The 17,800-nt window shown below is 45.5% G+C and overlaps 1 protein-coding gene across 10 annotated transcripts in view; it reads left to right on the top strand.

The window, feature by feature from the left end:
- Nucleotides 1-14,581, top strand: part of LOC111967811 (calcium/calmodulin-dependent protein kinase type II subunit gamma) — a 33,142-nt gene extending 18,561 nt beyond the window's left edge. The window contains exons 7-23 of one of the 10 annotated variants that reach the window (XM_023993186.2): nucleotides 25-127; nucleotides 713-796; nucleotides 1,318-1,412; nucleotides 1,826-1,948; nucleotides 2,618-2,701; nucleotides 4,282-4,324; nucleotides 5,546-5,605; nucleotides 8,017-8,057; nucleotides 8,250-8,333; nucleotides 8,708-8,746; nucleotides 8,840-8,885; nucleotides 9,130-9,213; nucleotides 11,321-11,470; nucleotides 11,791-11,866; nucleotides 11,959-12,053; nucleotides 13,716-13,952; nucleotides 14,034-14,581. In XM_023993186.2, the coding sequence (XP_023848954.1) occupies nucleotides 25-127; nucleotides 713-796; nucleotides 1,318-1,412; nucleotides 1,826-1,948; nucleotides 2,618-2,701; nucleotides 4,282-4,324; nucleotides 5,546-5,605; nucleotides 8,017-8,057; nucleotides 8,250-8,333; nucleotides 8,708-8,746; nucleotides 8,840-8,885; nucleotides 9,130-9,213; nucleotides 11,321-11,470; nucleotides 11,791-11,866; nucleotides 11,959-12,053; nucleotides 13,716-13,948 (1,440 nt within the window). In that variant the 3' untranslated portion in view covers nucleotides 13,949-13,952; nucleotides 14,034-14,581. The remainder of the gene's footprint in view (nucleotides 1-24; nucleotides 128-712; nucleotides 797-1,317; nucleotides 1,413-1,825; nucleotides 1,949-2,617; nucleotides 2,702-4,281; nucleotides 4,325-5,545; nucleotides 5,606-8,016; nucleotides 8,058-8,249; nucleotides 8,334-8,707; nucleotides 8,747-8,839; nucleotides 8,886-9,129; nucleotides 9,214-11,320; nucleotides 11,471-11,790; nucleotides 11,867-11,958; nucleotides 12,054-13,715; nucleotides 13,953-14,033) is intronic. The other 9 variants (XM_023993190.2, XM_023993188.2, XM_023993187.2 and 6 more) reach the window with 9 other exon arrangements.
- Nucleotides 14,582-17,800: the final 3,219 nt, after the last annotated feature.

Consider the following 17,800-nt stretch of genomic DNA (forward strand, 5'->3'; position numbering starts at 1 on the left):
CTCTTTCTATCTCCACCCCTTCAGCCTGAGAACCTATTGCTGGCCAGTAAGATGAAGGGAGCAGCGGTGAAGTTGGCAGACTTTGGCCTGGCCATTGAGGTGCAGGGAGACCAACAGGCATGGTTCGGTAAGACCACGCGCACACACTCTTTATGGACAGTTTTTTTGTCATAAACACACACTGAGTGTACCAAACATTATGAACACTTTCCATGACATAGACTGACCAGATGAAAGCTATGATCCCTTATTGATTTCACTTTTTAAATCTAATTCATTAAATGTAGGGGAGGAGACAGGTTAAAGAAGGATTTTTAAGCCTTGAGACAATTGAGACATGGATTGTGTGCCATTGAGGGTGAATGGGCAAGACAAAAGATTGAAGTGCCTTTGAACGGAGTATGGTAGTAGGTGCCAGACCCACCGGTTTGTGTCAAGAACTGCTGCTGTGTTTTTTTCCACGTAGAGTCCATGCCCCGTGTGTATCAAGAATGGTCCACCACCCAAAGGACATCCAACCAACTTGACACAACTGTGGGAAGCATTGGAGTCAATATGTGCAAGCATCCCTGTGGAATGCTTTCGACACCTTGTAGAGTCCATGCCCTGACGAATTGAGGCTGTTCTGAAGGCAAAGGGAGGGGTGGGTACATTTTGAGTAACCTTCATCAGACCTAAATCTTCATCTGTTTTTTTTTCTTCTGCCTGGCAGGTTTCGCAGGTACCCCTGGCTACCTGTCTCCTGAGGTCCTGAGGAAGGACCCCTATGGCAAGCCTGTGGACATATGGGCCTGTGGTGAGCCTTTAACCTCTAACTGTAGGTGAAAAACAAATAGACGTGTTGGCTGACAACGTCACAAATGAGGCGCGCACATCGATTGGGCCTGAAGCCTGCTTTTTGATTCTGAACAGATACTGTAGCTAGCAACAATGACAAGAATCTGCCACGTGGGGAATCGTAGGTGGTTCGTTTAAGCTAGTTTTATCATATTATTGATACAATGTCTTGTTTTTAGGTGTTTTGACTGATTTTCATGTCAATACTAATATGGCAAAACATTCGCTCGCTAACCAACAACTGTAATGATGTATTTGCGACAAGTGCTCGTTGTGCAACTATGTTTTCAATAAACATTTGGAGACTAAATAGAAGTTACACGTTAAGTCTAAGCCATCCCTGTCTGTTTTGCCCCATAGTTACGCACGCGTCTGAAGCTGGGCTATGGTGCAGAGATCATACATCTTACACCAGGGTTTACAGAAAATCTAACCGCTCTCTTTCTGTCTCTTTCTCTCGGTCTCTCTCAACCTCTCCAGGTGTTATTCTGTATATCTTGTTGGTTGGCTATCCTCCATTCTGGGATGAAGACCAACACAAACTCTACCAGCAGATCAAGGCTGGGGCCTATGATGTGAGTCGGTGTGTGTGTTTGTGTAGGGCACAGTGTAGAGGTTGACTGGACAGCTGGTGAATTTTTAATAGTGTCCGATTGAGAGCTGCACCCCAGCTATTGATCCTGTCAGCCTCCTGACGCATTGCAGAGGGGTGTGTGTGTGTGCGAGGGGGTATCCTCTCCTTGTCTCTAGTATCCGGTTACACAGTTAATGAAGACTGGTTCTGAGATTTAACATGGCAGACATTCATATACACACAAATGGCATGCGTCTGTTAGCGTCCTGAATTATAGGAAGACATTGTTTACATGATATGAAACATGAAGAAGTACATTGTGTTACGTACATAATGCAAATGATGGTCTCTGTATATCTGTTCCTCTTCCTGCCTCTCATCCCTCTCCATATATATCTATCTCGCTCGCTCTAGTTTCCCTCTCCCGAATGGGACACTGTGACTCCAGAGGCTAAGAACCTGATTAATCAGATGTTGACTATTAATCCTTCCAAGAGAATCACTGCTGATCAGGCTCTCAAACACCCATGGATCTGCGTAAGTACACACACACACACACACACCTGTATATGGCAACACAAAATCACACACACCTCACATACTGCTTTGTGTATAGGGTTGCAATGGGAGGTTTTATTATAGTTAACTTTGAAAGTTCACCTGTACTACCAATATTGTTTTAACTTTCAAGGATTTTATGGAGTTTTATCACATGACATCTAGTGCCCTTTTTGGGTACTTCAGATTATCACAGGTGTCTGTACTTGTCTCTGGCACTCTGTGGCCTTAAAATAATCAAATAAGATGCTTTTAAAAATAAAACGGAATGATAAAGATGTAAATGTGTCGGCATGAAATGTCCTTTATTGTAACATGTCTGTCTTGTAAATGATTTGGCTTCAAACTGGTGGCAGTTGTCAAAATCAGTAGTTAAGAGTTAATTGAAAATAATGTCATTACTAAAAAAAAAAAAGCATCTAATCAACAATTAGACTATTTTCTCTTGAACCATATGGTCTATTAGAAAACCATGGACAATATGGGCACAGATATAAAAACCTAATACTATATGTTAATACATTTTTCATAAATATTCCGCTATACATTTCCAAAATTGCCGTAGACTATTATAAATTCCGCCAACTTTGGTAAATTACCGGTAGTTTTGCAACCCTAATTGTGTAATACTTCTCTCACCTCCTATAGCAACGTTCCACCGTGGCGTCTATGATCCACAGACAGGAGACTGTGGAATGTCTGCGCAAGTTCAACGCTCGGAGGAAGCTCAAGGTACACTACTGCTACTTACCCCTACACGTCTCTTCCTCCTGCTTTCCTTCGCTACCTCCACTCCTTACATCGTTCTTCCTCTTCTTCTCTACTCCCTACACCATTCCTTCTCCACCCCTACACCTCTCCTTCTCCTCTGGCTCACTATACCGCTCTACACCTCCTTTTCTCGTCTCTCTATTCCTTCTTTATTTACACGTGTCCTCCTGCTCCATATATACCTCTCCCCCTAGACCACATCCTTTTCTCCTCATTACCCCCCTAGACCACATCCTTTTCTCCTCATTACCCCCCTAGACCACATCCTTGTGTCCTCATTACCCCCCGAGACCACATCCTTTTCTCCTCATTACCCCCTACAACCACATCCTTGTGTCCTCATTACCCCCCGAGACCACATCTTTTCTCCTCATTACCCCCCCAGACCACATCCTTTTCTCCTCATTACCCCCCAGACCACATCCTTTTCTCCTCATTACCCCCCAGACCACATCCCTTTTCTCTCATTACCCCCCCAGACCAATCCCTTTCTCCTCATTACCCCCCAGACCACATCCCTTTCTCCTCATTACCCCCCCAGACCACATCCCTTCTCCTCATTACCCCCCTAGACACATCCTTGTCTCCTTCATTACTCCCCCCAGAACCACATCTTTTTCTCCTCATTACTCCCCCCAGACCACATCTTTTTCTCCTCATTAACCCCCAGACCACATCCTTTTCTCCTCATTAACCCCCCCCCTGACCATGTCCTTTTCTATCATTACCCCCCTAGACCATCGTCCTTTTCTCATCATTAAACCCCCCCCTAGACCATCGTCCTTTTCTCCTCATTACCCCCCCTAGACCATCGTCCTTTTCTCCTCATTACCCCCCCCTAGACCATCGTCCTTTTCTCCTCATTACCCCCCCTAGACCATCGTCCTTTTCTCCTCATTACCACCCCCCTAGACCATCGTCCTTTTCTCCTCATTACCCCCCCCCTAGACCATCGTCCTTTTCTCCTCATTACCCCCCCCCAGACCATCGTCCTTTTCTCCTCATTACCCCCCCCCCAGACCATCGTCCTTTTCTCCTCATTCCCCCCCCAGACCATAGTCCTTTTCTCCTCATTACCCCCCAGACCATAGTCCTTTTCTCCATTACCCCCCCAGACCATCTCCTTTCTCCTCATTACCCCCCCCCAGACCATCGTCCTTTTCTCCTCATTACCCCCCCCCAGACCATCGTCCTTTCTCCTCATTACCCCCCCCCAGACCATCGTCCTTTTCTCCTCATTACCCCCCCCCAGACCATCGTCCTTTTCTCCTCATTAACCCCCCCCAGAACCATCGTCCTTTTCTCCTCATTACCCCCCCAGACCATCGTCCTTTTTCTCCTCATTACCCCCCACCCCCCCAGACCATCGTCCTTTCTCCTATTACCCCCACCCCCCAGACCATCGTCCTTTTCTCCTCATTACCACCCCCCCCCCCCAGACCATCGTCCTTTTCTCCTCATTACCACCCCCCCCCCAGACCATCGTCCTTTTTCTCCTCTGTCTTTATGACTCATCTCTCCTTTCTGTCTTTCTCTTCCAGGGAGCGATCCTCACCACCATGCTGGTGTCCAGAACCTTCTCAGGTGGGTGTGTCTCCTCCCTCGCTCCAGTTAGAGTAAGGGGGGAGGACAGATGGAGCTCTACTCCCTCCTTCCCTCTCCTCCTCGGTGGAGACCACCTAATGTAGGTTTTTAGGCCGAGTATGTGTGTGTGTGAGTGAGTACTCAAAGAAGTGTGTGTTCAGGACACCTGTTCTGAAGGAGAGGAGGAGGTGAAAGGAGCTCCTCTGCAAGTTCTGAGCAGATGTCATAAAGGTGTCAGTACACAGAGGTGCTAGAAGGAGGTCATTGATTCTAGAATTGCAGACTGTTTTCTAGATTCTAGAATTCCAGCAGTACTGTGTTTTTAGATTCTGTGTGTTCTATATCTGTCTCTAACGCACCTCTCTCTCCCCTTGTCGGCTCTGGAGTGTGTGCGGGTCACTCAGGAGTGGTGGATGTCTGTCTGGTGTCACAAAGGGCACTATTTTAAGGCTCTACTTTCACTCTTTTGCTACTTAAGATGATTAGGAATATAACGATTCACCGATTTCAAACTGTTTAAGATAGGACTGCAGAAGACCGCAATCACTTTGCGACGCGCTGCATGGCAAAAGCATTAGGCGAAAAGCAGCTCACTAGACTTCCAAATGGTCAAAACCAAATGGTCAAAACCAAAGTTGACTATATATTAATAGCTCATTTGTAAACTAATATTGATGCATTACTAGCTCAAACGCTTAATCTGCAAAAATGACAAGTTTAATTAGAGGGTGATGGTGATTGTGGGGGGGGACAAAATGTAGGCTATGTTGCCCCCCTTAATCTTGTAGTGGGGTTGTAGATGCCTAGTCTCCCTTATGGCTCATCTCAGGCGCCTACATATACATACAGAATTTACACACACATACAGACAGATCCAGGTCAGAGAGGCCCAGCTCAGGAGCTCCATCCGCAGCAGATTTGAATTTAGAATGGAAAATGAACGTGTTTATGCAACACATGTTTCAAACTAAAACATTGGTGCCCTTGTATCTAGATGCGTATCGAATTATCTTGTATTGAAGTGGAAAGATGCTCAGGTGAAGACCTGGCTTTAAGGGAATAGGATTTTTGCGTCCTAAATGGCATCCTACTCCTCGTATAGTGCACTACTTTTGGCTACTATATGGACAATAGGGTGTCATTTGAGATTGGTCACTGTATTGGGTTAGGCCAGCCCAGATTTGAATAGCTCCTCCCAACCTGAGTATTTCTGTCCAATAGTGGGCCGGCAGCATGCCAACCCTGCTGCTGTGTCCTCCACCGCCTCGCTGGCGCAGGAAGGTATGTCACAGAGACACGCCCTCTTACTTCCTCTACACACACTTCCTGCTTCCTGTCTAAGTCCCTCCCACTTCATTCTATAAGGGAGCACCATGTGTTTTTTTTTTTGTTTTTTTTTACTTCTAAAGAGGAGCACCAGGTTATCTGGCCCCTTTCTTTCCTGAATGCAGCTCACGTTAGCCTGAAACACATACACACTCATGTGAGACCATATGGGTGTTTTTAAGGATGGAGCTAATACCATGGACACACAGGCTAAACACATCTAACTCTACACATACTGTCAACAATACCACTTAGCCTCATCTCAACATCAGAAATCATCAAATTCATTAGCCTTACCATATCAACCCCCCTCCCCACCCTCCTCTTTTGGTTACGGCCATGAGAGGGGGTTGAGGGTGGCGGGATGGGGGGGGGCGTGTATCTGTGGCGACTGACTGACTGGGGGATGGACAGGAGCAGAGGAGGCATGCTGCCATCGTCTGACCTGGGTAAAGAGGGGGGAGAGTGGGTGGACTAAGGTCAGCGATCCCATGCGGACTAGGAAACGGTATAATGTTTCTGGAAGGGTTGGATAGGTGCAAGCCACATAGCAAATTTCACCCAGCCGATCATAGGGAAAATTGGAGCTACTACCATATTATTTACACCTATCAGATCCTTTCAGATCTACACAAGTGTCTCTAGCAAGTAGGGTAATAGTAGTATTGACCCAATGTCAAGGGTGGGGGAGCTCCCCTGAGCGTGCGATTGATGCTCTGGTTCTGCATGAGGATGGTTGACAGAGCTATACGCTAGAACCCTCCAATCACAGGGCTCTGCTCTGAGAGTGGACCAATCGCCTGCCAGTAAGTCCTGAAGACGGATGACATCATCGCCCTATGAAAGGCATCTGCAGCTTAGCCTCCCTGCGATTTCACTGCTTTCCCCTCCACTGTGTATGGCTGAGGCAGACTTTGCTCTCTGCTTATGACCCTCCATCTTACCCAGTCACATTGTCACACTGTAGCCCAGATTAATTACAGTGTGAACAATGTTGCCTTGCTGCATGTGGACTTGTATTCCCTATACAATCCGTTTCCCTTCCATTCTCTACTCCCTGAAGTGTGCACTCGTTCACTTTCCCTCCCAGAGGTAAAATGATTGGATTGGTATGAGTGCACACTTGGACACTTACAAGTTACTTCCTGTCTTCCTTGAAATAGCCACTGATCTGAGGTGACTGGACAGAGGAAAGGGAAGATGTTAGACAATGGCCACGTTCTAGTTAATTGCATTGCAAATGCCTGTCTGCCAGATCTCAGGTGTTTAACATGTCAGCTAATCTGATGCCCGACTGTGAGGATGTGGCATGCAGCCATTGGTTGATGCAATGCACCATTGCAATGTAGTTGGCCTGTGACGCGACCGATATGTCTGACGAAGATGTTGGAACGGGGACCATGCTTGCCCGCCCTGTGGGTAGCTGGGTAGAAGACGTGGCAGGTGTCAAAGGTTAACCAATCAAGGCCCAGCTCTGTTCTGCTGTTTGCTGAATGGAAGCTATGCACCTTTGGAACTGTTGTTGATGTGGATGCTGCATGGCTGGTCCACTGCGTGTTCCGCTGTGTGATTATAAAGTGCATGGCATGGAACAGCTCTGATCAAGGCTGCAACCCCAAGTCGGAGCAGCTATCTGCTCCGCCCGCCGCTCCGCTAGGGCGCAAGACTGTTCCCTGTCGATACTGCCACACAGTAAGAACACACACACACCAGCAGTGCACGAACCACCATCGACAACCGATGCCTGCTGCCTAAAACATGTCTCCCACCCTCCCTCCCTCTCCTTGTTTCTCTCACTCTGATAATGCACCACTGAGACTTCTCTTTCCATCTCTTTTCTTCCCGCTCTCTCCCACTTGTTAACGGAAGGTAAGGAACCCCAAGAGATTGCATGCATCCCAGAATTGCGTGTGTGTGTCCGTAATACTTAAAAAGCAGTTGGGACAGCAGCAAAGTGAAATGCTTTAGATGAGACCAGAGTGAGATGACTGACTGGAGCCTCCTAAAGGAAATCAATAGTTTACAGTAACGTGTCTAAACATCCGCCTCTTCTCTATAGCACGCTCATTCTCCCTGAAGTGTGCGCTTGTTCACTCCCCTTCGTGGAATAGAATGCCTCTGGTGTCAGGAATATGGTGGGATACGCCCTTAAGTCCATGTTCACACCAATCCAATGCTTTTAAGTCCATGAAAGGGTAGTTATTAAGTACACACTGCCGGCAGAAGGTGTGGAGAATCAGACTGCGGTCTAGGAGTGGTTGTTGCTTGACTTGGACCAGGTTGGATGAATGTGAGTGAAGTGACCGGAGAGATGTTTGAAGTCCAGTGCAACTCTCTTCTTATGCTGTATTCCCCTCTCTTTACAGCATGCAAAAGTTTACTGAACAAGAAGGCGGATGCTGCTAAGGTAATGGGTTAAGTCTGATGTCGTGTAGCTGTCACACGCACTCCCTCTTCCTCTCTCTCTCTTTGGCTCACAGGGGTAGTGAAGAGATTGTTTGATTACTTGATTTAGTGGAGAATTAAAGGCTGCTGTATTTATAGAGGGAAATGAAGAAAGATATTACTCTCTTCATTTTGTTAATTTTGTGTGTCTCAGCCCACGACCAACAACAACAGTAAGAACAGCATCGTGAGCGCTATAAATGCCATGAAGGACAACAGCATGGCTGCCTCACAGATGGTACAGAACCTTTACCTCCTCTCATCCCCTGTTCCCCTCCTAGTTCCCTAACCTTCTAGCACCCTAGCCTGCTCTGCTCCCTCCATTACCCTCATTGTATCTCTCTTCCTAGCACCCTAACCTCCTAGCACCTTAAAGTCCATACTCCCTTCCTAGCCTCCTAACTCGGCCCCCTAACCTTCATTCTCTTCCTAGTGGTCTTTTGTCTCTGTTGGCTGGAGTCTAAGATTGCTTCATGTTTGACCCTTCACAAACCTCTAACCCCTTCCCACACCAGCCTACGTCTTAATATCAACTCGCACCCTAACCTCCAGGCACTTGTACAGACCTGGGTGTGTAACCAGACTTTTAACTCTATGCTTCTCTTCTACCAGGAATCTCAAAATACAGTGGTTGCTACTGATGGGATCAAGGTGAGGTTGTTTGTGTGCAGAATTAGGTTAACAACATATGAATAAGGCTCACTATGTGTTGTTAACCCCCCCCCCCCCCTTCTCTCTCTCTAGGGTTCTACAGAGAGTTGCAACACAAATGAGGATGAGGATATGAAAGGTAGGGAAATTACACTTATCTTTCTTCTCCGCTTGCTTGCTCTTCTCTCTCTCCTTTTGCTTTGTTCTCTCTCTGTGATCTAACCATATAGTTTCTGATAGATCTTCCTGTGCTCTGTAGCTAGCAGTGTGCTAAGGTTTGTGTGTGTGTGACTCAACCGTGTATATGTGTGTACGTGCGTGCCTACGTGTTTGTGTGTGTGCATTATTTGCGTGTGCGTGCCTGTGTGTGGATTCTAATCTAGGGGACAGCGTTGTGATGATGAGTCAGGGCAGTGCAACAGAGGAGATGCCCTCCCTACTGACCTCGTCTGACAACTCGCCTGCCAGTAAGTGTTTTCACGGCAACCACAACCTTTCGGGGACGTCCCTGGCAAAGACCCCACTCTTCCTGCCCTTTTTGCCTCTTTTCCGCTGTGCGTCTCCGACCTGTGTGTCTTTTTTTCCTAGCCTTCAACATTGGGAATCTCTCCTCTATACCCTTTTTTTCTTGCTGAATCCCAAACCATTCCCTTCCCCTTCCTCTCACCCCTCTGCCTTCCATTTGCACATTCACACTTGCCTCCACCACATGCACAAGTGCTCCAAAGCTGAGTAGTTTTTCCACTATAGTCATTTAGCAAATAAAAACCTGCCGAGTCACTCTTATCTTAAAAAGCGTGCCAAGTTACAACAAGTTACGTATCTTCCGTAGATTCTCACCAGATTGTCAGAGAGAACTCCATTGGTAACCACCTAGCTAGCTTGTAATCCTGGAAGTGTAGCCAGCCCTATAAAGAGATGTATGTAATAATTGTTAGTAGTGATGGGGGGAGGAGAATCAGTACAGTTACATATCGCAATATTATTTTTGGATGATATCTCCATGTTCGACTCCGGTGTTTTTCATCCTATAGCTTGTTTTCATGTTGAAATCTTTTTAAATAGTGAGCCAACATGTTTTCAGCACTTATTTCTCTGACTGATCATAACTGGTTTTCTCTTGTCTCTCTGCAGCAGACCTATAGTGAGCAATATATTTAGAACGTCAAATCGCTCAAATAATATCGCAGTATCGAATCGCAATACATATCATATTGGCACCGAAGTCACTTGATAATATTGTATCGTGAGGTCCCTGGCAATTCCCAGCCCTAGTTGTTAGCTAAGAAATGGTAACGTTATACATACAAATGTTTGGGGTTAAGATGGAATTGGCTGATGTCATTGAGATGAACAGATTAAAATGAAACTCGATTTTCCAGATGAGTTTCAAATGAAAATAACAATTACATTTAATGCATTTTGGAGTAGATTTTCCTTTCTTTTTTTTGTCAGCAGAAGTAACCTTCTCAGTCGTTCGACAAAAAGAATCCCGCACCGCCCTAGGAAGACCCCCCCCCCCCACTCTACGTGAATCACTGCTGCTGAAACAATCCTTGGGGAAACACTGCTCAGGGAGTGAAAAGTATTGAGGATATAGGGGCTAATTTGACCCTTAAGATAGACACTTTGATATCATACAAAGAATGGAGATGTGCCTAATTATGTCACTTGCATTTGTTTGCGTCCCATTTCAAGGCTTGGCACGTGACAAAATGTAATACCTCCAAATTAAGTATTTCACTGTTACTGAGTTCATATCTTATAAAATGAGAATTTATATATATTTATTAATGCTTGATTATTATTTAAATGTAAAACATGAATTGCATCATTTAAGAAGTTGATGGGTTTATTGGATTTCGCACCACTCTGAAAGTCTCCCTCGCGTGACAACAAAGGGCCCTCTGAGCGGTTGGTTGGGGCGAGGGGCTGGTTGGTATGGTCTCTCAATCTTCACTGCGTCCTGAGAAACGGGATGACCCCCCCACTCCTTCTCCTACAGTTGTGTTTGTGTGTCTCCATCAGGGGATGGTGAAGAAGAGGAGTCTCCTACTCTTATTCCTCGCCTTCCTCTCGCCGTCCTCCGGGTGTTCTAGTGTTATCCTTCTCTCTTTTCCACTTTCTCCCACAAGTGTTGCTCTTTACTCCCCCACCCCCCCCTCTCTCAAAACACTGCTCTCCTATTGGCCAGTGCTCGCCAATGGCAGGCATCGGTTCTGCTTCTCAAAGTGCTGCTTGGACATTCGTCCTTTGTGTATTGTCAGTTTTCATAGAGAGAAGTGTGTTTCTGCATGCTGATAGATAATATATATAGAGTGAAGTGGAGTAGAATGAAGGGACATTTAGTTTAATATCACGATCTAGTCAATACATTTCTTAATCAGCTGAGCTTCTCAGAGCCCCTCCACCCCCCCCCCCCCCCACCCCACCCCAAACAGTCTGTCTGTTTCAATGTCTTAGCGAACTATTACATCAGAACTAACATCATTCATTACTGTTCATGTTGTGTGTGAGTGGTATGCACGTGTCTGACTGCGTACGTGTGTGTTGACCATGCGTTGTGTGTTCCAGCTGTTCCTCTGCATGATGTAAAGCGCATGGCGTGGAACAGCTCTGATCAAGGCTCCAACCCCGAGTCAGGGCACGCTCAATCTGCTTCCCCTGCTGCTCTGCTAGGGAGCAACGCTGTCCCTGTCACAGTCAATACCACCACACAGCACAGTAAGAACACAGGGAGAGACGCAGTTACATGCACTCATACAAGGGAGATGCTGTATGCACACCACATAGAACAGACACACAAACTCATGACAGAGTTGGAGCACCCACTAGTAGGGAGTCCATTGTTAGATGTCAGAGAGAGAAAAGGGAGCGAGAGAGAGAGAGTGGAATACATAGAAAGAGTGAGGGAAGACAGTACAGCTGTAGTGGAGGGTGAGTAGTGAAGTTGCTCCTATTTAGCTAGATCGCTGAACTTCCATCTCTCTTCTCCCATTTTTGTTCTTTCTCTCCCCCCTTTCTCTCCCTTTCTCTCCCTCTAGCTCGTAAGCAGGAGATCATCAAGATAACTGAACAGCTGATTGAAGCCGTGAACAATGGAGACTTTGAGGCCTACACGTGAGTACAGCTACGTTGTTTCACACGTCTGATTACTGAATTACTAGCGTTAGTCTCTCTCTCTCTTGCTCGCTCTTCTCCTCCCCCATCAGGAGGATCTGTGATCCAGGTCTGACCTCCTTTGAGCCTGAAGCTCTGGGGAACCTGGTGGAGGGCATGGACTTCCACAAGTTCTACTTCGAAAACCGTGAGTCTCTCTCTCTCTTGTTCTGTCACAAACAGTGCATTCGGAAAGTTTTCAGACCCTTTGACTTCTTCCACATTTTGTTACGTTACAGCCTTATTCTAAAACGTATTAAATAATTTTTTCCCCTCATCATTCTACGCACAATACCTCATAATGAAAAAGTCAGAAACAGGTTTTTAGAAATGCAAATGTATAGAAAAAATATTCAAACAGATTCCTTATTTACATAAGTATTCAGACCCTTTGCTATGAGACTCGAAATTGAGCTCAGGTGCATCCAGTTTCCATTGATCATCCTTGAGATGTTTCTACAACTTGATTGTAGTCTACCTGTGGTCAATTCAATCGATTGGACATGATTTGGAAGGCACACACCTTTCTATATAAGGTCCCACAGTTGACAGTGCATTTCAGAGCAAAACACAAGCCATGAGGTCGAAGGAATTGTCCGTAGAGCTCCGAGGCAGGATCGTGTCGAGGCACAGATCTGAGGAAGGGTACCAAAAATCTGCAGTATTGAAGGTCCCCAAGAACACAGTGGCCTCCATCATTGTTAAAAGGACGAAGTTTGGAACCACCAAGACTCTTCCTAGAGCTGGCCGCCCAGCCAAACTGAGCAATCTGGGGATTCGGACCTTGGTCAGAGAGCTGGCCAAGAACCTGATGGTCACTCTGACAGAGATTGAGAATTGCTCTGTGGAGATAGGAGAACCTTCCAGAAGGACAACCATCTCTGCAGCACTCCACCAAGCAGGCCTTTATGGTAGAGTGGCCAGACTGAAGCCACTCCTCAGTAAAAGGCACATGATAGCCTTCTTGGAGATGCCCAAAGGACTCTGACCATGCATAACGAGATTCTCTGGTCTGATGAAACCAACATTGAACTATTTGGCCTGAATGCTAAGCGTCATGTCTGGAGGAAACCTGGCACCCTACAGTGAAGTGTGGTGGCAGCATCATGATGTGGGGATGTTTTTCAGCGGCAGGGACTGGGAGATTATATTAGGATCGAGGGAAAGATGAACGGAGCAAAGTACAGAGATCCTTGATGAAAACCTGCTCCAAAGCGCTCAGGACCTGACTGGGGCGTAGGTTCACCTTCAAACAGGACAACGACCCTAAGCACACAGCCAAGACAACGCTGGAGTGGCTTTGGGACAAGTCTCTGAATTTCCTTGAGTGGCCCAGCCAAAGCACGGACTTAAACCCCATCGAACATCTCTGGAGAGACCTGAAAATAGCTTTGCAGCGACGCCTCATCCAACCTGACAGCTTGAGAGGATCTACAGAGGAGAATGTCAGAAACTCCCCAAATACAGGTGTCCCAAACTTGTAGCGTCATACTCAAGAAGACTTGTAGGCTGTAATCACTGCCAAATGTGCTTCAAAGTACTTATGTAAATATGATATTTCAGTCTTGTGTACATTTTTTGCAAATGTATTAAAAATACGTCTTATGCTTTGTCGTTATGGGGTATTGTGTGTGGATTGAGGGGTAAAAAATTATTTAATCAATTTTAGAATAAAGCTGTAACCTAACAAAATGTGAAAGTCAAGGGGTCTGAATAATTTCCGAATGCACTGTACATGCAAACACACTTGCATACAACGAATGAGTTCAGCAGAAAGATCCAAACATGTTTTATCTTTGTGTTCCTACAGTGCTGAGTAAGAACAGTAAGCCGGTCCACACCACCCTGCTGAACCCCCACGTTCACCTGATTGGAGAGGAGGCTGCCTGCATCGCCTACATCCGCCTCACGCAATTCGTCGACGGTCAGGGACGCCCCCGTTCCAGCCAATCGGAGGAGACCAGGGTGTGGCATCGCCGTGACAGCAAGTGGCTCAACGTCCACTTCCACTGCTCTGGGGCTCCGGCCGCACCGCTGCAGTGAACTGGTACACACACACACACACACACACACTTACACTTACACTTTTAACCCTTTGAATGTTCTAAAGTATCTCGCTTTCTCTCAGGTGTCCAAACGCTCCAGGCTGTTGGAGTGTGAGTTTTGGGGCGTGTTTTCGGCGTGTTTTTTGGGGGCGTGTCCTCTTTGTGGGTTGACCAATGCCAGGAGCCCGGCCGGGCAAGACTGCACCCTCTCCAACACCAACCAATCCAGTCTCTCCTTTGATCCGCTGGGGGCCGGCCAAGTGTGGATTCCGCCCCTGTGGGATGATGCATGCATCTGACGGCCAATAGGAGGGCTCGTCCTTTGACTTCTGACCCCTCCCACCCGGCAGCCATTTTGTCTCCCGTCCATGGCCGCCATTTTGAGATGAGAGGAGCGGGGAGGAACGGGTTCATGAACTTGTGATGACAGTTATGAGAATGAGTATACAGTGTAATATATGACTAGTACAAGATAACACCCAACCCTAACAAGCATTTATATATACGATGAGAGGAGAGTGTGTGTGATGGTAGTAGATGACATGGGAAAAAATAATCTCCGGAGCAGGATTTGCTCTCTTTCCCAGAGAATGTAAATGGAGAATTCCCAAGCAGAATTCTATTTGGAAGGACAGTTGTTTCAATCAGAAATATGTAAGAACCTGATGCGAGAAACTTGATATCAAAAGGTGAAGCACCAAAGTGTAGAACTTTAGGCTTTGTACAAGTTTGTTTTGTTTTTTATTTGTTTTGAAGGGAAGGTAGGGGTGCATTCCAGAGCACTGTTTCTGTTGTGTTTTTAGCCTTGTTTACGTTGCGTTTCTGTGGACTGAGTCTGATGTAGTCAATTTTAAGCGACTGAGTTAAAAAAATAAGTTTTGTGAAAGTGAACCTGCAGTATGTACCTGCTGTCTGTTTTATTGTTCTGCAGTGGGAGATGGCACATTTGGGGGAAAGGCATCTGCATTTTAAATGTTTTCCTTCTTCCTCTCCCCCTTGTCCTTTTTTTTTTTGTATTTCTAAGACTCTTCTCCCTTTTTTTTGTCTCTCCATTCTCCGTTTCTCACTCCCACCCCCTGGCTGTGTATACATGGCGTGTGTGTGATTGTACATAACATGTACGTGTGTCTAAGAGTCACTCAGAGAGCATGACAAAGGGGTGGACACTTGTCTAACACACGCCAACCAGCTCTAGTCCCATGTCCATGTTACTGACACCATTTTGACAACCTCTGACCTCTACACACACATGGATACCAACACATACACCTCCCAAATTCTCATTTCAACCTGATGTCCTGAGCTGTCAGTCTCATAATATCCTGTGTAAATACATATCGTGCACACACTTGCGCACACACACTGTGGTGTCAGGTTTAGTAACGTATCTTCACCACTGCAGTGCCCATGGTGAAACCCTGGCACTTTTGTTTCGTGTTTTCGTCCCATTAGTAACTGTCTCTCCCTCTGTTTGAGCAGTCTGTTTATCTGTGTGAATGTGTGTTTCTGAGTGTGTATATATGTGTGCGTCTCTGTTTGCTGGTTTGGGTTTTGTTGACAGTTTAAAAAAAAAAAAAATGTTACTCTGCTTTTTGGAAAGTTGTGCTTTCTATACACGCGCGCACACTAAAGTTAGGCCAACTATTAAACTGATCAGACTAGCTGGTTAGAATATAACAGGGATGGAAGGGACTGAATTCAGATAAGTTGTTGAGGATATAAATCTGTTACACACACACACAGGAGGAAATGGAGGGTAAACGAGGAGACAACTGAATTTTTATTGATTACCAGTAAATTTATAAATTTTATTTCACCCAGACAGTGGGATTTTAGTCCTTATATTGCCCATTCAGGTGGAGGGAAGTGTTCAGAGAAGTATTTGTGGAGTTAAACCAGAGAGCAATGTATGCATGTTTCAGTTTAAGCATCTCTACCGTGCACCTACCTGAACTAGGACGGAGGATAGGGTATATAATAACTATCATATTTGCATATTTTGAAATGAAGAAAAATAAGAACTCCGCCTCCGTCCAGCATAATAAATAGGTGACATGAGATAATAAAATAAACAAAAAATACTATTTAATTACAAAAAGGATTGAGGAGCCTTAGCTTGTTATGAAGCTCATTGTCAGTACTCTCCCTGCGTTGTGATGTTAACCTGTCGGGCTGCGCTTTCTTTCCCCAGCAGTCGTTGGATGCTGGAGTTTCTTTGCATGATCATGATGTACGGTAAATTAAAACCATGAATTGAGGACGATCAAATGTTTGTCTAATTGTTAGTAGGTCCTTTATCATAGCTTTGTTATTCTTCGAAACTTGGATCTTGAAAGTATTTAATAAAAATACTATTTCAGCACCGTTTTGTCTCCGTGTCTCTTTTAATGTAAAACTAGGGGCTAGTTTATATCAGGCCTGCGCTAGCCGCCACCCACACAGCGGATATTTTGGAAGTGTCGGAGGTGGAACTGCGTTAGAGCTGTAAAATCCACAAGCGGCTCCTAGCATTGGCTTTTCGCGGAAACTGCAATTGGATTCAACGAAACCACCCAATTTTATAATCTGACAAAATCCTATACAGTGGCCTTAATTCATGCAGCTGCATTACAAGTTCAAAAACTTAATTGTATGATGTTCTATTGTCTACACCTCGATTAGACTGATAGGCTATACATCCACATCCAAATGTACATGAAAGCATGCATCAGACTCCAATTTCTAGCTCTGTTTTGAACTTCTAACTGTAGGGATAGTAAGGGAGTGGTTTGTGGCATGAGCAGTCACTCCCCTATTTGTCAGCTCATACCACAGTTACACTTCCAAAACATACACTATGTGGATGTCTGCTAACGAGGTTTAAGGCTTGATCTGATTAAATCGAGGCCTAGGTGTTCCAATGTCCTGCTAACCCTAAGAATGCATGCCCAGTAGATTGCCTCTAAGTGGTGTGCTAGGGAGGGCGTAGTGTTTGCTGGTTTTTCCTTTCAATTAAGACCGAGACAATAATTAGTGACCATCAATCAAGTACAAGGGAAAAGCGAAACCCAGCAGACACTCGGCCTTCTGTGGAATGAGTTTGACATGTGCCCTAAAGCTATTGATAGTGTGTCTGTCAGGCCTTTTAAGTCTTATTTAAAGCTTTCCTGTCCTGTTGTTCTCATGGAAGGTGACTCTAGCCTATGCCTATTTAGGGCAGTATTGGAACCTTATTTAAGGCAGACTGTATACTCCTGTGTGTAACCTTATTTAAGGCGGACTGTGTATTCCTGTGTGTGTCTGAGATGTAGGACAAGTCTCTTGGTCCCTGTCTTCTCTGTGATTAATGAGGACACTGCTGCAGGTCAGCTTCTACACACACACACACCCCACCACCATCAAATACACACGTTCATGAACACACACACATATACTAGTACTGACACACAGGTTTACCAACCAACCTACCATCACCTTTCCAGCATGCTATTTATCTCTCTGGCCATCTGCCTCTATCACTCTTGTTCTCTACCTTTCTGTCTTCTCAAAGGTCACAAACATCATGTAGACATGAGCTGGGAATAGATGGCGTGAGCTCATTCTCAAGTCTTTCCTCAATTCCTCGTCTCTCATCTCGTCTTCTTCCCGCCTCAAAATGTCAGAGGGAAAAGAGAAGGTCCGAGGGTCCTCCTCCACCAATCTTGACACTTAGCTTGAATACTCCCCTTGTTTACTGACTAGATCATGATATTAAAGTACATGTCCCTTCATTCTACTCCCTGCTCTACTTTACTCTATTATATTCTATCACATTGCAGAAACACACTTCTCTCTATGAAAACTGACAATACACAAAGGATGAATATCCAAG

Source organism: Salvelinus sp. IW2-2015, linkage group LG8 (assembly GCF_002910315.2).
Source record: "Salvelinus sp. IW2-2015 linkage group LG8, ASM291031v2, whole genome shotgun sequence".
NCBI classification, from domain to species: domain Eukaryota; kingdom Metazoa; phylum Chordata; class Actinopteri; order Salmoniformes; family Salmonidae; genus Salvelinus; species Salvelinus sp. IW2-2015.